The 13,698-nt window shown below is 43.3% G+C and overlaps 1 protein-coding gene across 2 annotated transcripts in view; it reads right to left on the reverse strand.

The window, feature by feature from the left end:
* The window catches only part of ASAP2 (ArfGAP with SH3 domain, ankyrin repeat and PH domain 2), a 193,468-nt gene that overhangs the window by 67,616 nt on the left and 112,154 nt on the right, over window positions 1–13,698 (reverse strand). For both annotated transcript variants that reach the window (XM_012639955.1, XM_012639956.1), the window contains exons 5-7: window positions 12,815–12,864; window positions 9,608–9,737; window positions 5,189–5,274 (exon numbers count right to left, since the gene is read on the reverse strand). In XM_012639955.1, the coding sequence (XP_012495409.1) occupies window positions 5,189–5,274; window positions 9,608–9,737; window positions 12,815–12,864 (266 nt within the window). The remainder of the gene's footprint in view (window positions 1–5,188; window positions 5,275–9,607; window positions 9,738–12,814; window positions 12,865–13,698) is intronic.

A 13,698-nucleotide genomic window follows, 5' to 3' on the forward strand; every position in this document is an offset into this window, starting at 1 on the left:
CTGTCTCACAAACAAACAAAAAACAGCAATGGCCCTGTGGGACTTCCCCATACCAAGTGTGTCACAAAGCAAAGGGGCTGTGCAAACAGCCCAGCAGGGCACGGAATACAGTAATACTGAGGACGGAGAGGGAAAACTCACACGCAGGATGTGGCTTACGTACCACTACCAGCTAGTTATTAGGTGCCACAGAGCCTGGGCTGTTAGAATGTTCTTACCTTATCTTTAGATACAGACATAATTCTTTATTTTATATTCTTGTTCCTGTATTTTACCTGTTTTTTTCCCCCTGAATATAGAGTGCATCTCAAAAGTCTCCATACAAAGGAAAAATTTTATAATGAATATTTTGTGAATAAAGGTACAGTTAGCTACAATTTCCCATGTTCCCCATGTAGGGTGGCTTTTGGGGCACCCTGTAGGACATGTAGCTGGCGTAGCAATTAAGTCAGAGTGTTATCATGCTCTAGCCAGTCTACCACCATGGTTAGGGCAGAAACACCAGGACTTACACATCTCTGTGCCATCCACTCCCAGTACAGTGGCCAGCGTGTACCAGATGCTTCTTTTCAACTGAAATTTGTGCGAACAATCGCAGAGTGCAGGAATGAGAAACTGAGCTTCTCCCTTTTGTCATGAACTCATCTGGTTCTTATATTTTTATTTCCATTTTTTTCTTTATGTAACTATTTCCTTAGTAAGTTCGAATTCTTGTGAAATAGGTAAGGAAGAGAGAGAGAACATGAGAAAGGTAGTACTAAGATAAGGAGTAGAAAAAATATTACAGGAGATAAACACAAAAATACCCCTGGGGAGAGGGAACAGGTGTTCAGCTCCCAGAACCGTTGCAACCTGGCAACTCTCCCTACGGTGAGAGCACCTTGTAGTGGCGTCAGGTGCTCAGGGACATGCTTCTTGTCACATAGTTTCCAGCAAGACAATGGGTGGTGCACTTAGAATAACAATATGAATTTAGATTTAGATTTCACCTTTGCAATAGCCTAGCTTATCTTAATCATCTATCCACCTGAAAAATCTCTCCCTCTGATTTTCAAATCCCCTATCTTTCTGTACCCTCCTTGCTGAGGTGTGTCTGGGCACCCAGGCATAGCTTCAAAGTGCAGTAAGCCCTGGTGTGGGTTGGGGGCGGGTGCGTCAAGGAGCAGTGCCACTGCTTTGCTGACTGCAGTCACCAAGACATTCTTCAGTCTCTGGCAACTTTTCTTAAGTGGAGCCCATTACCACTTTTCCAAGCTTCAGTCAAAGAATTTTACCATCGACATTATCAAATTAAATTTTATTTTCTATTAAACATTTTCTAGCCTGCCTCACCAAATTCCCAAGCCTTTAAAATATGCCCACTTAGATGCATAGGTCCCACCTCTTCAAGGTCCCACCACGCAGGGTGGCCTCTCCCACCCCTGGGCCCCACCAAACCATGCGGAGTCCCCTCCTGGTGTCTGCTGACCGGTCTGCCCTTTCCTGTCCTGAGAGCAAACTTCTAAAGGGCCCCAGGGCCCAGTCTCATCAAGTGTGTACCCCCCAGCTCACCGAGCAACAGCTGGTGACAGTGGTTCTCAGCAGGTATCTGAGAACTTGTGAACTCAACACTCATTATCACCTTTTAGAACAAGGCCTTCTTTGTTTGTGTTATTATTACTGTTTTAACGACTGCCCTATTTCTAGACTCCACTAGAGAATAGGATCCTCAACCTTCAACAGCAAAGGCTAATAAGACAATTTTCAGAATAATCCAGGAACGAGGGAGAGATATCAATTCTTTCCTTAAATGAAATAAGACAAAGTACACAAAGTATTCTTTAAGAATGCTTAAAGTAAAAAACAAAAATGAGTCAAAAGCCAAATAATGCATATCTAAGTAGTTCTAAGGATAAGCACCCAAATACAGCTCCTAGGATCTGGCTTATATCCCGTGGCCCCCAGCCTGCGGAGAACAGCAGTGTGCAGAAGCAGCGCTGGCTGAGCAGGCAGCCTCTGCTCGCCAGGGCACTGCACCCCTGGGGCAACACACTGTGCTTTGGGGTGAGAAGTGGAGACTGGGCGTGTTCGATGAGGGAACACGAAGCACTCCCACGTGTAAAAATGCACACATGGCTACCAGCTCCTCTCGTCCAGCAGCTGAGTCACTCAGAAGCCATGTTTTATCCCCAAAATATGAATTAAAAGTCAAAGCTGCTCAACTGATTTGAAGAGCACACAGTGTACACGCACACTCTCATCCAAAAAGGATGTAATGGAAGATTCATATTTTTAAAGGTTACCCAGCTCATGTCCATAAAAGGCCAAGTAGTTCACTTTTCCACAAGTGGTCTGTTGCTACCCAACTGATCAGTTTGGGCTAAATAAAGAAAAAGAAAAAAAAAAAAGGAAATCCCAGAATAGCTTCTTCTTAAAAATAAAATATCAGCAAGGAAGCAACCCACTTCCTAAATTGCCTCACATATGGATAAGAACTGAAGAAGTAATTTACATGTTAATCACAAAGTTAGAATTTTGAGTCTTTGTAAAAGAATTCATCTTGACAATTCTACAAATTCAAGGTCTTTTCCACCCTCTGAGACCATTTCTCCAAGCTTGGAGCTCTAGGATGAACCACTCAGCATATCTTTCTTTGCAGTCTGACCTCAACTGCTCATGCAATGTCATCGAAGCTGTGCTAAGAATGCCAAAGCAGAGCTTGGTTCAATTCAACAGTGCAATTCACTGCTGTAAATATGTCCCAGGTTAACACGCCATGCACTAGACAGAAAAATAAATAAATAAATGACATGGTGCCTTCCTTAAGTAGGTCAGTGGGAGACAGAGACACGACACGGAAGATGCCACCGTGGAGACATGCAGAGTGTGGTGGCAACACAGGAGGCAGAGAAGTAATTCCATTGGGGAAGACAAGAATGACCGCAGAGTGGAAATGATATATGAGCTAGGTGCTAGGAAGAGCAGAAGAGGGGAGAGCACAGAGGAAACAGGATGACATTCTAGGAAAAGGAACAATGTGTACAAGGTATATTGGCCTGGGCCTGCTCGGGGAGAGGTAAACGGGGAGACAGATGTGTCAATTTGATGTCCAAAAGATTTGTTAAATCAGTCCACACCTTCCACTCCCACTGTTACCAGTCCAGCCAAGCCATCGTCATCTCCGCACTGCACTGGGATAGGTGTTGGGTACCTAAGTGACTGTTCACATCCTCTTTTCTAAAGAGACATGGTCTCATTCTGTCGCCCAGGCTGGAGTGCAATGGGTGATCACAGCTCACTGCAGCCTTAAACTCCTGGGCTCAAGCAATCCTCCTGCCTCAGCCTCCTGAGTAGCTGGGACTACAGGCACATGCCACCATACTCAGTTAATTTTTTTTTAAGAGGATGAGGCCTCACTATGTTGCCCAACCTGGTCTCAAACTCCTGGCCTCAAGCGATCCTCCCACCCGAGCCTCCCCAGTAGTTGGGACTGTAGGTGTGCGCCACCATACCTAGCTGCCCACATCCACTCTTGTCCCAGATGGTTCCTTCTCCACAACACGTAACCTTGTTATAGCAGAGAAGCCTTCCAGAAGCTGCGTCCAAACACCGCCACTCTCTCACCACACTGTTTTGCCTTTTTAAAACCTACTTGTCTCCCAGAGACAAGACCTTAGAAACTAAGGTCCGTGAGGGTAAGAACTTTGTTTTCCTCTTTCTTGGATCACCAGAACCTTAAGGTGTCTGGCGCATGGTAGGAGCTCTAAACAAATGAGTCTTCTGCTTAACCCTTTTTAAGAGCTTCCCAAGACATTTGGGATAAAATCTGAAACCTTTAACAAGACATCTAAGGCCATACCTATCTCTTTTCTATCCAGTTTCATTTCATGCTACTCTCCCTTCACTCACTATGCTTAAGCCACCCTGGCATCTTTCCTGGTTTAGGACTTTGACTCTGCCTGGACTGTTCTTTCCCCACTTCCCCCAGAATGTTAAGTGCCAGCTCTTCCTCGGCCTTCAGATTGCAGAACACCGCGTCCTCGAAGAGGCCTGCAGCTCATGTAGCACCTCAGTACCTACTGTGGGCCCTGGCTTGGCTGTGTGTTCTGGCTGTTAGAGACAACAGGGAACAAAATAGAAAAAAATCCCAACACTAAATCTTTCCCTAAATTCCCCTGTATTATACTCTTTCTTAGATTCCCACACTTTATACCACTTTAATATATGTCCAATTATAAATGTGTTTGCTGAAGCCCAACTCCCGATTCTTGGAGCAGGAACTAAGCCTCCGCGGCACATCACTTTATCTCCAGCACCTAGGACAGGGCCTAACGAACAGCACGTGCTCAGTACAAGTTTGTTGACAAGTGACTGGAGGAGCCAGGGGCCTGTTTCTATCGGGGACAGAGGCCTGGGAGCAGAAGCAGGACAGCAGATGAGGGCCAGGCTGTGAAGGGCTGACGCTTGCGGCAAAGCTGAGTGAGTACCCGAGGCAGTCCCTGAGCATGGAAGTTTCTCTTCGTCTAACACCTTCTGTCATTCTTCAGTAATGGGCCCCGTAGGATAAGTGATATATGAAAGTATTTTCTTAATTTAACACACCGCATTAATATATATCATTTCCCTTTTAACAAACAAAAAACATCCGGGAATCATGGGACGGATCAACTAGTTTTCCCCTCTACAAAAAGAGCAAAAATAAATATACTTGACAATACCACAGAGTTTAAATTTTATACTGTATACATACTGTTAATTTTTAATCTTCTAAAACCATAATATTCAGCCTTTTAAATTGTACAGTTTGGTAGCTTTTAGTATATTCACAAAGTCATGCAATCGTCAGCACTAATTCCAGAACATTTTCATTATCCCACATAGAAACCCTAGACCACCAGCAGTCATTTCCCATTTCCTCCTTCCCCCAAGCTGTGGCAACCACTAATCTGCTTTCTGTCTCTGTGGACCCGCCTACTCCTGACCTTCCAAATAAATGGAATCGTACAACATGTGGCTTCTTGTGTCTGGCTTCCTTTGCTCAACATCTTGTCAAGGTCCACCCACGTTGTGGCAGTCATCAGCACTTCATTCCTTTCACGATAGATCTTTAAATGAGTGTTTACTTTTCTCCACGCTATAGATCTACCAGAAGTGGTCGTACACAGAGAAACATGTAAAATATCATCCAAAACAAAGAAAAAGAACTTACTTGCACTGGGCATGAAAATATTTGATCAGATTTTGAAGTAAATCCACCCCCTTTTTAATCTTGATTTCATTGACCTTCAGCAGATACTGTTAAAAAACAAAAAAGGGAAATGTCACAGCAATAAGCAGAATATGAGCTCAATAGAAGCTTCCGAGGACTGAGATAGTCTCTTCTACTTCTTTGACATCTTTTACAATGGTAGAGCTCCTGGTAGACACTTAATATCTTCTGGATGCCATAACTCAATGTTTCTTTCATTAATAGTTAGGAGCTATACGAATTATCTGACGGTCAGGTAATCAATGACATGTGTAAGTGCCAAGAACTCCTAGTAATAAGACAGTCTATCTTAACCTGCTAGGAGAAATTTTCACTCTAGTAGCAGGGAAGAAGGAGAATGGTGAGAACGAATGCGATTTCTAATCATCTTGAACCTTCCCGTCCACTTCTGTCCCAGGTCCCTTTCCTTAGCAAGGTCTAGAATTCTAATTGCTAATCTTTTGCAGCTGAGACCCTTGGCATCATGTCTTTAATCCTGAGACACTTCCCCTACATTTAAAAAAAAAAAGTGACTATAAACTGAAATGAATTAAAACCATTTTTAACTTGGAGAGTTCATTAATGACCACTAAGACATCAGGGAGCCCCAGGGAGCTACAAAACCAGCATCAGGAAATACATTTGTTCTTTCCTACAGGTTTATAGAACAAGGACTCTGTAATTCCCTATCCCCTCCACTGTCAGGAGATGGTATAAAGTACCCTGAGAACATCTCATCTCTGAGATGAAATGTCCCTCAAAAAGCTGCTCACCCATGCACAGGCTCTCGGCTGGGAGCGTGGGGCGGGGGCAAGTTCAGGTGCTCTCTCGGGTCTGTCTGCAGTCCAGTAAGGAGGTAGGAAGCTGCTCTGAAACTATAAGCTACGAAATTTCCTTTTGCCTATAATAACTGTCTGTAGGTCCTCCTCTCCATTCTTCTTTTTGGTATTTATTTGTTGTTAATTGAATAAAATGTTTGGCAATGTATCAAAATTTAAAGTGTGTGTGCCTCTTGACCTAGAAATTCTACTCACAGGAATTTATTCTAAGAAGATGATCATAAGCGTTTACAAAGATGAACAGAAGATTCACTGCAGCCTCGTTTGTAAAAGTGAAAAATAGCAACATCCCAAATGTAATGAATGGGGAATTCATTCATCAAGTATGATGTATCCATCCAAAAATACTGTGCAGCCTGTAAGCCAATAAAACAGAATTTCTGACATGGAGAGATGTCCATGACATACTAGAGAGGGAAAATAATACATAAAGCCTCGGCAGAGAATGATTTATTTATATAAATTATTTTTATGAATGTATACACAGGGATATATGAAAGATATTTAAATGTCAAAATGGTTATCTTTTGGTAAGTAAAATTTGGGGCAATTTTTAAATTCCTTGACTAATTTTCTTAAAAAGTATATAAAATTTTAATAATTACAAAATAGCAAGAGAGAATCTTTCACACCTTCTCCATTCACAGAAGGTCTGTATCACCTATTTGATATACTGAATTTCTCTATAAAGTTCATTTAGAAGAAAAGGTTCCACAGCTTTAAAATAAAAGCCTGAAAGCCACTCTTCTAGATTAGATTCTGGGCAACTAAAAATTAAAACACCTGAGTAACATCAACCACTTAAAGCTTGAGAACTTCAGTTCGAGGAAACAAACCATTTAAAAATGATTTTAACAGAGACAAGCAAATTCACTTCAGAGCTGGGTTCTCAAGTAACTGTTTTTCAAATGTTCTTTCTCACAGAAAGCTCCTCTATAGCCCATGACTATTTGGCCAACTTCTACATCTTCATCAGATGTCTTCTCTGCAAACTCAAGGTCACCGTTAGGCAAGCCCACCTCTGCTTTTACATGTGCATATAGCATGGCTCTCGTCAAACTGCAAAACATCAGTGCCTGCCTCGTGCTGGTTCCTGCTCGGTATGGACTGGGCCCAACACCTGAGGACCGCCTCAACAGACAGCTCAGTCTGTGACTTACGGGCATCAACTACACAGTGTATTTCCAACAAAATAAACGATTTAGCCAGTCCACACGATCCACTCACCTAGACATAGGAGAGAAGTGATCAGTGCAAGGTGCACATCGAGAAAGCAATGACAGAGCCACGTGGGGAATGAGTCCCCCATCGTGTCAAGTATATGCTCTCAACATGTTGCTTGAATTTCAAAATTCAGTAAACATTTTAAGCAATCTTGCAGAGTTCAGGTAAATAGATTTCAACCTTACTAGACAAAAAGGGCAGAACCTGAACACATACACACACCCTTTCAGAATTCACTCTTTGTAAAACACTACTACTTAATTTCACCCGATTCTCTGTAAAACACTACTACAGCACTTAAATAAACGGAACAATACCTTGTGTTTGTATAATACACAGCAGTTTTCTAACCCCTGCCTCATACTGTCTCACTGATTTCTCCATCACTATATGAAGTGGGTGAGGAAGATAGTATTACATGCGATGTGTTAATTTTAAAAATGTGCATAAAAATCCATTCTCCTATTTACAATAACCCTTTCAGTTTAGTTAACTTTCTAATCATTTACTTACTGAAAAACAAAGCAGTAAAGGAAGAAGAAAAAAGATGTAAGACACACATACAAAAAAAAAAGTAACAGCAGAAGTAAATCCAACCAGATCAATAGTAACATTAAACGTGAATGGATTAAACAACCCCATCAAGAGGCAGAGATTATCAAACTACATTAGATAAACATGATCCAACTACATACATTATCTACAAAAGACCTACTGTAGATTCAAAGATACACATAGGTTGACTGTAAAAGGGTGGAAAAAGATATTCCCGGCAAATAGTAGCCAAAGGAAAGCTGGAGTGCCGGTATGGTTTGGTATGATTCGTGTGTTGGAAACGTGATCTCCAATGCGGCAGCGTTGAGAGGACAGAGTAATACATTAACGGATTAATGGACTATGGAGGGAGTGGGTGCATCAGTTATCACGAGAGCGGGTCTGTTATAACAGCCAGTTTTGCCATCTCTCACGTGCCCCTCGCCCTGTGAGGCCCTGCCCTGCCTAACAGCAAGAAGGACCTCACCAGATACAGCCCCTCAACCCTGGACTTCCCAGCCTCCAGAACTGTAAGAAATAAATTTCTTTCCTTTATAAATTATTCAGTCTCAAGTATATAATTATAGCAACAGAAAACAGACTAAGACAAGTGGCTCTACTAACATCAGGCAAAACAAACCTTAAAGCTTTCAATTGCCACCCCTCGTTCCTGGGACTGATTCTCCTCTGCTGATCACTTAAGACTTTGCTCTGGAAATAAAAACTCACTTAAATATATTTCTAAGATATATATTTATAAAGGCTCAGCTCCTGCTGCAATTAACAAACAAACTCTGGATTAGCTTTGTTCTTGACTGCTTACAGGGAATCAAGAGCTGCTGAAACCAGTTTCAATGCCCGTCACAAATACCACTGGTGCACTTTGTACATTTAAAACCTAAGCTGGCACTGCTGTGAGAGAGAAACAAACGCCATCTGGCATGAGGGGCATCACTGGCACAGCCAGGAGCAGCAAACCCTCAGGCAGAGGTGAGAGCTGTCTGCACACCACTTGTAAACACGCACCTACAAGCAAGACACAGAAATCAGAAAGGCTTCGAGCAAAGGCCTTCAGCACGGATGGTGTCTGATCTCAGAGAATGCTCTGAGAGTATCTCGCTGTTGTCCTCCCCTGCCCCAGGCCAGGGCTGAGGCTGCAGGATGGGGTGGAGCAGAGAGGAGCTCCCCAGGGCACCTGGGCCTCTGGGCTGGAAGAGCACCCCACACTCAGCAGAAGTCTGGGAGGAAGTGCTCCAGACAGGTGATGTGGCTTCCCAGAATGCATCACATACTAACACAGAGGACGACGTGTACTGTCACCTCTCAAGCTGGACTATTTTCCAGCTGAATTCTCACCCCCAACCTTAACCTGGTCACTGACTCCCATTGGTACAAGGGGAACCTGGACACCTCATTTAAAAAACAGCAAGGAGTAAGTATGTTAGCCAAGTTCCAGGTAGGGGAAGTGAGTTTGAGAGACTGTATGTGTGAGGACAGAAAGAACATTCTTTAAATTGTTCTCTACTTTTAATAAAAGGTTGGTGTTAGAGTAACCCAATTCCAGGAGAATTAGGAGACTAAGACTCCCCTAGTAAAAGAAAATGTCAGCGCAGGGACAAATGGAGTCGGATAATACATTTGGTGTTTTCTCTGAAGCCACTGATACGAGTCAGAGACAGATGGTCTCCGAGCAGTGGCTCGCTCCCAGGGTGAGTCCCCACGTGGGTGGGGGTGGACCTCGCCAGCCTCGGCAGGTGGGGACTGCCACTTCCCAGTGTCTTACCTCGCACATCTGCAGCTGGAAGAACCGCCTCTCCTTTTCCATCTCTTCGGCAATTTCAGCCCCACTTATTTCAGTACGAATCATCCCATGGAGCTTGGCATGTTCCTTTTTCTCCTTTTCTATTTTTGTTCTACGTGTGAAAGAAGAAAGGGTAAGTCAAGATGCCTCTCGGCATGGCACTCCAAACTGGACGGCCGAGGCCACCCCATGCCCAGCCTGCTGAGACCAGTGCTCAGCACACATTTCAGGACCGGAGGGAAATGAGTGCCGTCACAAAAATGCAAAGTTGGCCTTCCCCCTACTTATTGAACAAATACGTCCTAGGCACCTACTTTGAGCCAGCTCTGGGTCAGAGCGGGTGGAAAGTCTGTACACGCCTTGGAGGTTTCCTTTGGCAACAGCACTGGGAGCTTGTCTGCCCTCTGAGCGGCCCCACGGGAACTTCCCTACCTCCCGTTCCCCTCTGTCTTCACCTCCTCCCTCTCCTCACCTACTGAGGCCACGCCCGTTCTCGTTCTTCTGCCCTGACTTATGAGAGTGCTCATCACTGGAGAAGAAAACAAGCCACCTTTTCATGCTTTTAGCTTCATTCCCCTTCCCATGTTTATCGCATGCCTGAGCGATATTACTCAAAGGTCATGTGAGCAGTTCAGGGTATAAACTAACCTGCTGGAGCAGAGCCAGACAGGGGCAACCAGGGTAAAAAGGAGCCACAAAATCACATACGCTAAGAGGGGCTTGAAATAACGTGAATGTTTATTCTGCAGAAAAGGAGACTAAACAAAATGAACAGAAAGTACTCAAAAAAACACAAAGGACTGCCATGAAGACAGGGGAAGAGGCACTTTCTGTAGGGCCTCAAGGTAGACACTAGAAGACACAGCATGTTCTTGAAGAGTTGTCCAATGATGACATGGGTTCCAGAGAGTTCCCCATCACTGGGGGCCGGGGGCTGAAGTATCTAATAAGAGGCAAGAAGTATAATTTCTCTGTTTCTTTAGCCTGGAGCACACAGTAGCTGCGTAACAATCTGGAGGAGTAAGAATGCAAACAGAAGACCACCTGGAAGGGATGTTGTTGAACACGGTCATGCATCCAGGAAGGAGTGTGACTGGAGGGCCCACGAGGTCCCGGGGACTAGAATTACACAGCTCCAAGGCTCCCCAATGTCACTGCAAAGGCGGCAGGACATGGTGTAGATGTTGGTCACTTCTTTTAATGATCAGGTATGGGACTAACTGCCCAGGAATTTTAAGGACCTCTAAATCTAGTTGTCACATATCACAAGGCCTCTTGGGACAAATGAATCTCCCACACTGACAGGTAAAAATTACTTCCCTTATTTACCCTAGAATTACTTCAATTTTTAAAGGTTGCTGCTCCCTCCTCCTAAAGTCTGGGATTTCATGAGTAATTCTGTCCCCAACCTATCTACGTGTGTTTTGACATTACAGAATTTGACATTCTCCTTCTTTCAAACCCTTTCCTTTCAGAACCAGAGGACTCTCTCAGGCACTCTTCTTCAGAAACCCCTTTCTGCCCTTGGTCCAGGCAGGCACAGAAGCACCACCTCTGTGGCACGGAGCGGGCAGAGAGTGCAGACGAATGGACATCAGGAAACCCGTTTCCTGGCCTGGCTCAATCACTCTCCTACTGTTTGACCAGCAGCAAACCACTGAGTCTTGGTTTCCTGTCTGTAAAGGAGGAATATGCTGATCCTTCCCATTTATTTCACTGAAGTGGCAACTGGAACACAGATGCCAACAGGCCAGGGACAAGAGGCTGGAGCCTCTCCAGGCTGCACAGATCTCCAAGGCACTGGAGCCTGACACTCCACCTGTGCTTCCCAACGAAATTCCAGAACTTGGGGTCCAAGCAACTTCCGGTATGAAATTTAAGATTTCCAAGGATTGAGTAAGTATCAGAGGTTTGGTGTTCGCTGGTTTGAGCTTTGTAATTCTTCACCACTGAAAAGTTACCCAAGGCTGGTTTAAAAAACCAACAAGAAACTCACTTAAATACTGGTAGTTACAACTGAAATGGCTTTCTTCTTAACTTCTCACTTTGTCAGATAGCTTCATATAAAGTTTGTTTCCATTCAGAAAACTCCATATTGCTTAAGGCACAGAGATTATAAGGTAAATACAAGGCACTATAATTTTTTTTCCCATTTCTCCAGTATTTAAAAAAATTGAAACCATTATTCCCAACAATTGCTAGCTCAGTTCTGCCCAGCTTGACTCTTTCCACTCTAGGAATGAGAAACTGACTGGAAATGTTACAACAACTGCCTAAAGTCAACCAGTGGTAGTCCTGTCTTTAGTGGAAATTGGGATGCGCATCTAAGAATCAATTAGTCCATTTCTCACATTCGTTACTGGTGGATGAAACAAGCAAATAAAGCTGAAGGAGATGGCTGCTGAACAACTTCTCTTCCTATAAAACTGAGGGGATCAGTATCTCAGAGAAATAAAGACACAAAGCTAAGAGCATGTAGTTTTCACAAAACACCAGGAAGTTGAAGTCTAAAAACAGCATCACTGTCATAAACGGTAATACAATGGAGAAAGTGTTTAAAAACAAAAATGAGGCTGGGTGTGGTGGCTCACGCCTGCAATCCCAGCACTTTGGGAGGCCGAGGCGGGAGGTCACTTGAGGCCAGGAGTTGAACACCAGCCTGGGCAACATAGCAAGACCCCGTCTCTACAAAAAATAAAAAAAAAATTACCCTCGCATGGTGGTGTGAACTTATAGTCCCAGCTGAGGTAAGAGGATTGCTTGAGCCCAAGAGTGCCAGGCTGTAGTGAGCTATGATTGTGCCACTACACCCCTGCCTGGGCAACAGAGTGAGACCCTGTCTCAAAAAATAAAACAATAAAAATTACTTTAAAAAAAGGAAACAAACACTTCCTGAGAGAAACTGGCCTTAATTCCCCTCAGTGAACTTTCCTGAAAATAACATTCTATAACCCTCATGACATTATAGAAAAAGGGACAAGGGAAAACTTGTTCAAAGAAGCAAGGATCACTGAATGTAGACACCAAGTATGGAAGCATCTGTTATCATAACAATCCACAGCAACATGGTTTTAGGTAAATTCTTTCCTGGATTAAGGTTTATTTAGACAATCCTTTTAAGCAATAAAAACAATTTAAAATTGAAATCTCAAGTTACCTATGCATATTTTTAAAAATGAGAACACTCACATTTTTGTTTCATAGTCCTTCCAAGCTTTATCAAAAGGCTTTTTCAGATCCTGTAAAAAGAGTAATAAATTAAAGCAGGACTAATTATTAACTTCTGTGCAAGATAAACTTATCCCTAGACTAGTCCTGAAAGGAGCATAAATTTCTGCAATAAATGATGTGTTTAAGCCCATGAAAAATAAAGAACCTAGAGTACACACTTTTAAGTAGACTGGTGGGGGCAATTCCTTTTTTTTTTCCTCTTTCTTTTTAAAATACTTATTTAGAGTAAACCAAATGCTCACAAAAGCACAGAGACTCATACAATGTGCCACTGCCCATTTACAACACTCCTGCCCACCCCGTGTCACCTGTACCTTACTCTTTGCCCTAGGTTTATTCTGAAATCAAATCCTAAAAGGTAACATTTAATCTGCAATTATTTCAGTATATCTCTCTAAAAGAAAGGGACTCTGACTTTTATTAATACATGAATCTCAACATATGCTTTGAGCCCAATAATAAGAACATTAAAGGTCCCCCACATTGTCCTGGGGTCTCCAACTAGCACTCAGAGAGATCTGGAACTCAGGACTTCATACTCTCTGATAAAGCCCGGCTCAAAAAATTACTGAGCCACTAGAAATTCTCTCAAATTGTTCTCCCTATTTATGCTCCCTTCAACAGGATTCTTTTGGAAGAGAGAAACCTCTTCTTTTGTTTACTTTTTATTTCTTGGCTCTTCGATGGCCTTACAGTAAGGCCTGAGGGCCACAGCCTAGCATACAAGGTCCTCCCTGAACGGGCCCCTGACATACCTTGTGGATTCCTGCTTCCGTTATGTGCCTGTGTCTGTTCTCTGCCTAGGGTGCCCCTGCCACCCATTTCTTGGGATAACTCAACTG

Source organism: Propithecus coquereli, unplaced genomic scaffold, assembly GCF_000956105.1.
Source record: "Propithecus coquereli isolate 6110/MARCELLA unplaced genomic scaffold, Pcoq_1.0 Scaffold145, whole genome shotgun sequence".
In the NCBI taxonomy this organism is placed as follows: Eukaryota; Metazoa; Chordata; class Mammalia; order Primates; family Indriidae; genus Propithecus; species Propithecus coquereli.